Source organism: Rhinopithecus bieti, unplaced genomic scaffold, assembly GCF_001698545.2.
Source record: "Rhinopithecus bieti isolate Rb0 unplaced genomic scaffold, ASM169854v2 scaffold_69630, whole genome shotgun sequence".
In the NCBI taxonomy this organism is placed as follows: domain Eukaryota; kingdom Metazoa; phylum Chordata; class Mammalia; order Primates; family Cercopithecidae; genus Rhinopithecus; species Rhinopithecus bieti.
In genome coordinates this window covers 4074-10449 of record NW_016825830.1, presented here as the reverse complement: position 1 = coordinate 10449, position 6376 = coordinate 4074, and the positions used below count along the sequence as shown (strand labels likewise).

Sequence of the window (6376 nt, the reverse complement as noted above, 5' to 3'; positions counted from 1 at the left end):
TTTAATCTGGCAGCTGCCCTTCTTTCTTAGGTTTCCTTTGCATTTGTCTGTTTTTGGAAAATGAAGGCTCTCATCTTTGTTTACAAACCAGAAAAACAGAAAAACACAGGCTCATTCAATTACTGGATGTTTGACCAAGTAGTCTTTTTGGGCCAAAAACATTGGCATACTGATGAGCTTATTAGAAATTCAGCAACTCAGACTTTATCCTAGAACTTCTGAAAAATAAAAAATCTGCAGTAACAGAATCTCTAGCTTATTGTACACATTAAAATTGGAGTGACACCTGCTATAACTCAACATGTCTGTTCCATCTGAATCATATACAAAACTATGTCTTTTCCATCTGAAAATTCAATTAATTCCTGTTTTTTTTTTGAGATGGAGTTTCACTCATGTTGCCCAAGCTGGAGTGCAATGGTGTGATCTCAGCTCACTGCAACCTCCGCCTCCCGTGTTCAAGTGATTCTCCTGCCTCAGCCTCCCAAGTAGCTAGGATTACAGGCATGCACCCCACGCCTGGCTAATTTTGTGTTTTAGTAGAGATGGGGTTTCTCCATGTTGGTCAGACTGGTCTTGAACTCCCAACCTCTGGTGATCTGCCCGCCTCTGCCTCCCAAAGTGCTGGGATTACAGGCATGAGTCACCACGCCTGGCACACAATTAATTCTGTATAGTGTAAATACAGCACTCAAAATTGTACGTGCTAGTGTTTATGCCCTCAATTTATACTTTATTATCTAGAAAATATTACATATACACTGATGTTATGGATCTTATACCACTTTCTTTTGTCAGAGTTAGAGAAAACATTAGAGAATATTTCTGTGTTGAAAACTATTTTATTGAATAATTTCCATCCTGCTTATAAATCAGAACCAACTCTCTTTACTCTCTCCATTTTACCGTGAGTCAAATTAAAATTCTGCCCATGACCAATTGGTAAATATGTGTGTTTGTTTGTGTTTTCCAGGGATCACTGACATTTAGGGATGTGGCCATAGAATTCTCTCTGGAGGAGTGGCAATGCCTGGACACTGCACAGCAGAATTTATATAGAAATGTGATGTTAGAGAACTACAGAAACCTGGTCTTCCTGGGTGAGAATAACTTTAATACACAATTCCTAGTATACGCTACAGGTTTCATTTTGCTGCAGACCTTATTGGACTGAACAAAGGAGGATGAACATGAGAATAAAGGCAAAGACAGAAGAGTATATTTGGAAGAAGAGGTCGGGGCTCTTTGCTTCTAGTGAACAAGAGACCTGAGCTTCTATAGCCCTTTGTATTTACTGAGTAAAGGAGATAGGGAGGAGGAGGAGGTTGTGGTCAGTTGCTTGACTTAATGCAGGCCTGCATGACTGTATTCTTGGAACAGTACTCTCCAGATGTTCCAGCAGATAACCACAAGGAACATGGCACCAGGGGTGACTGCCCTCAGTGTACCGTCTGGTGGCAGGAGCAGATGCGAGTTTGCCCACATTCTGCATTCATTATAAACAGTTTACTCTTTGATCATATAGCCTCCAGTGGAATGCTGAGTTGGTCACGACCCTCAGGCTTTCAGCTCCCAACGTTTCCCCTTTCTGTTTAGCATTAACCGAATGAATGTAAGGCCAGGTTGGGCAGCTCTCATATTCTGATTGCTGGTCCATCCGATTTTACAGACTATGAACAGAAAACAGAGAACAGCATTACTCCAAGAATGACATATGAGATTTTAATGTGGTGGTTTAGATAGGTCCAAGGATTGAGGCTCTCCAGGCCTTGCTGGAATTCAATCCAGTCTTCTAAAGAAGGTTGAAACTCTTGAGTTTGCCTATTTAAATCAAGAATTTTGTTTTGTAATTCACCAGTGTCAAAGGTGATGTTGGATGTGAAAGCTCCCTGCAAGTGGGCTCTCACAAGGCCCCATGGATACTCACTTTGGTTATGTTCTAAGTCGGTTACACAAATATGAGTGTAATTTAAATGACAACACAATTGCTGTTGCAATTGAAGCTTTGTACTTGTTCTCCTCAACATAGAGCTGTTGAATAGAACTATGCAAAGCTACAGACGACATCACAACAGAAGTTATTAGTGTGACCAAGGAAACAATAGCAAAATTATCATGCCTAAGTCTCTGTGGACACAATGAGTAAGTTGAGTTAGAAGAAGTTTCATGAAGTGCAAAGAAGGGGTGGCAGCCCAAGACTCGGACTGGTTAACAGGAATCCATAGCCCAGGGATGCGACCCAAAATGGGCCAAAATGGGGCTAATCTTTACTGAATATTACTGACACATCAGCTCCTGTTTCCATAAGCCCATAAAATTTCTTTCCTTTAATTTGTTCTACATAGGTGGGTCTATTAGAGACCATGGGTTGTGATAGATGAATTTCTCATGTAGTTGTGCTCCTAAACCCTTTATTTCCTCATTTCTCCTTTTGTGGAGAAGGGTGTAATTTACAGGACATAAGCAATAATTACACTATATATTCCCCTGGTTCAAAACCCAAAGATCTTGTGACATTAAAACTGCTTGAATTTCTCCTTCATAATCAGAGTCAACTACTCCTGGGACTACAGTGATGCCTTGCAAGTTAAGGCAGCTATTGCCTAAAATTAGTCCCATGTGTCCTGCTGGTAAAGGTCCCCAAAGTGACAGTGGATACTTTGGTAGGTTTGTCTCCTGCAACTAATGTAATTCTTTCTCTGGCTGGGAGATCTAATCCTGTACTTCTGGTGTTCCTGGGGAGAGGAAATCAATGTTTCTCCTGGGACCAACCCTTTAAATGGGGTTGTGGTCTGAAATGGGAATGCTTTCACTGTTTGAGGGGCCTGGGTCCAGGGCCTCTTCTCGTTTCCCAACAGGGGTTGTCATTATGAGGAAATTTTGAGTGGCACTGATTAGCCAAATGATTTCCACTGTTGCAGCCCAATGATTCCCTTTGTTACAGTGAGGACAGAGTGCTGGTGTTTTTTCTGCTCTGGGTGGGGGGCACTGCATTGTAAGGTCCTTTCTGTCCTGAGATCTGGTGACATACCTTTCTGAAATGTCCAGTTTTCCACAATTATAACACTTTTCCACTTTAGGGTTTGACCCTTGGCTCCTTTTAGATCTGTCACCTGCTAAACTAGCCATTACTTGTGCTAACATTGTGGAACAATGAAATTCAGTTCCTACATTCTGACAAGCTTTAAGGTAATTCCCCAAGGTTTTGTGGATCTCACAGGAGCCACTGCTCACTTGCAATCTGCATTTGTGTTAGAATTATAGGTTAGAATTATGGTAAGCATTTCTGGAGCAGGGACATGCGGGATCTGATGCCACACTGCCTCTAGCAACCATGCGATAAATTGTACATAAGGCTCTCATGATCCCTGCATGATATGTAGAAAGACTGCACTGGAACTCCCTCTTCAGGTATTATTCTCCAAGCATGCTTGGTGGCTAAGGCAGACCAGTGGTAAGCAGCCTCTGGGAATGTTAATTGTTGTACCAGATCTGAAAATGGGCCACTGCCTGTCATCATTTCTTCTGTAATGTTTCCTTGACCAGTGGCGTGGTTCTGCCTCGCCTGGTCTGCACACATTTCTTGCCAATTTAAACTCCATGTCAGGTGTGCCCTGGTGGATAAGCAAGTGCAAGCCAAATGTTTCATATGAAAGGGTGGGAGGTGCATGGCTCTGAACACCGATTCTAACAACCCTGTAGTGAATGGGCTTTGCACTCTACTATTAACCACACTAACTTTTAATTCTTTTAGTAATGTAAACTGTACAGGAGTGTGCTCATGTAAAAGATGTTGTGGATTGTTCGGATCAGGCCTCACAGTAATAGGAAAAGCACAAGGTCCTAAAGGTTCCCCAGCCACAGCAGCAGCAAGCAAAATTATTTTGTATGGGGATTTCCACTTCTGTTGTTGGAGGGGTGGCAGAGGCCAATTCTCCTCTCCTTTTCCTACTTAGCAAGTGGCCAATTCTCCCCTTTCTTTTGCTCATTATTTTCAATAGGCATTGTTGGAGGAACAAATTATCTTTTAACTCTTGAGACTCAGAACCTGACTCTTGTTGTCCGACAGAATAAGAAGGAGACAGTGGCAGTAGGACCGTGCAAACCAAAGCCCAAGCAGAAAAGAACAGAAGGGTCTACTTTAAAGCCTTTATGATGAGCCCATTTGAATCCATCTCCTACTCTGTCCCAATTTTCCACATTGAGAGTGCCTGCCTGCAGAAACCATAAGTTATGCTTAATAACCTCCTTCAGAAGCTTAGTTAATGTCTGTGAATTAACTTGAGCTCCAGACTGTTTCAACAGAACTTTAAGCAACTGCACATAACGTGTTTCTTCAATAGACAAATTCTGCTCATGTTACCCTGATTCAGAAAGTTCCCATTCCTAGTACTTCTTTAGAGCACTGACCTTATATCCACTTCTGGCAATTTTGTCCCAGGGTCCCCGTTCATCTGGTCAATTTCACTTCTGCTCCAGCAGACCTTCTTCATTCACATCCTCAAGTCCCTGTGTTCGGATGCCACTTTGCTGCGGATCTTATTGGACTGAACAAAGGAGGATGAATGTGGGAATAAAGACAAAAAAAAAAAAAAAAGAGTATATTTGGAAGAAGGAGTCAGGGGACTCTGCTTCTAGTAATAAGGGCCCTGAGCCTCTATAGCCCTTCGTATTTATTGAATCAAGGAGATAGGGAGAAGGGGGAGGTTGTGGTCAGCTTCTTGACTCAGTGTAGGACTGCATGACTGCATTCTTTGAACAGTAGTCTCCAGATGTTACAGTAGATAACCTCAAGAAGCATGGCACCAGGGAGTGACTGCCCTCAGTGTACCTTCTGGTGGCAGGAGCAGAAGCGAGTTTGCCCACATTCTGCATTCATGATAAACAGTTCACTGTTTGATCATACAGCCTCCAGTGGAATGCTGAGTTGGTCACGACCCTCAGGCTTTCAGCTCCCAACACCATTTCTTTTTTGTATAATTTCTTTTTGGTAGTTTATGCTTTCAGATTTTTGTTTTCAAGAAAATCATGGGGATTTTTCCATATAGAAAAAAAATTTCGAGATGTTTCATCTTGACCTGAACTTACCACATTTTTGAGCTGATCTGTGTCCTTCACTTTAGATTAATGGTAATTTCAAAAGTTTGCTGGCAATCTCCAAGTTTTAATTCAGTAGTACCAGGTGATAAAATTAAGAACCTGCAAAATTAGAGTACTTTCTAAATATTTAGAAATTTCTGTTATTGTTGGGGACCAACCTTAACACCACCTGTAGGGTACATAAAGTGTGGTGGTGATGAAGGAATGAGAAGAAGGGCTGAAACGGTGAAAGGGAGGCGGTGTGTCATACACCTAGAGCAGTGGTGGTTTGGGTGCATTTTCTTTGTGCTGAAGCAGCATAAACTTAACTTCTGATTTTTTCTTTAACTTATCAGAGAGCAGCTGTGGGGAGTGGGCCTAACTAGGAACCAGCATATCTGGCCACATTCCAGTGCTTCAAAGGAGTATCTTTCTCCTTGAGCACAGTGTTTATAAATAAGAGAGCAGGTCAAGCTCTGGTCATGGGAACGTGATGGTAATAAGGAGGCTTTCCTCAGAGACCTCCTGTGTCTTTCCACAACTTATTGTCCCATATTTTTATGGCCAGTTTATACGGGCACCCCATAAGCCTTTTTCCCAACATGTTATAATTTAGTATTTTGGGATAAATGTATTAGAATATTCTATTACATCCTTTTTACGGAGCACATTACCAAGTTGATAATTGGAGAACATGAGCAAGATGCATGTTGTTCATTTTTAATAAAACAGGTATTGCTGCCTTTAAGCCAGACCTGATCATTTTTCTGGAGCAAGGAAAAGAGCCCTGGAATATGAAGAGACATGAGATGGTGGAAGAACCCCCAGGTAGGTGAGAGTGAATACAGACAACATGGATGAGAGGTCCAAAGTCAAGGAGGAAGCCAGTCCTTAAAGTGGTTCTCGAAGCTGTGCTCCAAAAGTAGTTTCTGGAAAGCCTTATTTTTATTTTTAATTTTCTCTCACACAGGGGCATCTTCTGTCTTATGCTTTTAAAATTTCTAAGAATTCTTCTTTCACTTCTGTAATCTTCCTTCAAGTTTACAGTGACAGCCAAAGTACTGTTCATGGCATACAAGAGAGTGAACATTCTGACTTTTTGTTTGTTTGTTTTTGTGGACACACAGATATCTGCATAATTTTAAGATATTCCATGTTAAACCATTTTTTATGTTCTCTTTTTCCATCATCTCTGAAATGTGTGAGACTAGTGGTTTCTGTATCGAGTTTTTTTGGTTCATTTTTCTGCACATTTCATTCTGTTTTCAGTACTATAGTCTTTTTTTTTTTTTTTTTT

General features: G+C 41.3%; 1 protein-coding gene across 1 annotated transcript; it reads left to right on the top strand.

Annotated features, from left to right (window-relative positions):
• Nucleotides 1-30: 30 nt before the first annotated feature.
• LOC108522751 (protein ZNF738-like) lies at nt 31-5915 on the top strand (the record flags this gene model as incomplete). The annotated part of the gene is made up of 3 exons (XM_017863170.1): nt 31-138; nt 974-1100; nt 5812-5915. Coding segments are annotated over 3 exons (339 nt in total), but the record flags the coding sequence as incomplete, so codon positions are not given.
• Between the last annotated feature and the right edge of the window lie 461 nt (nt 5916-6376).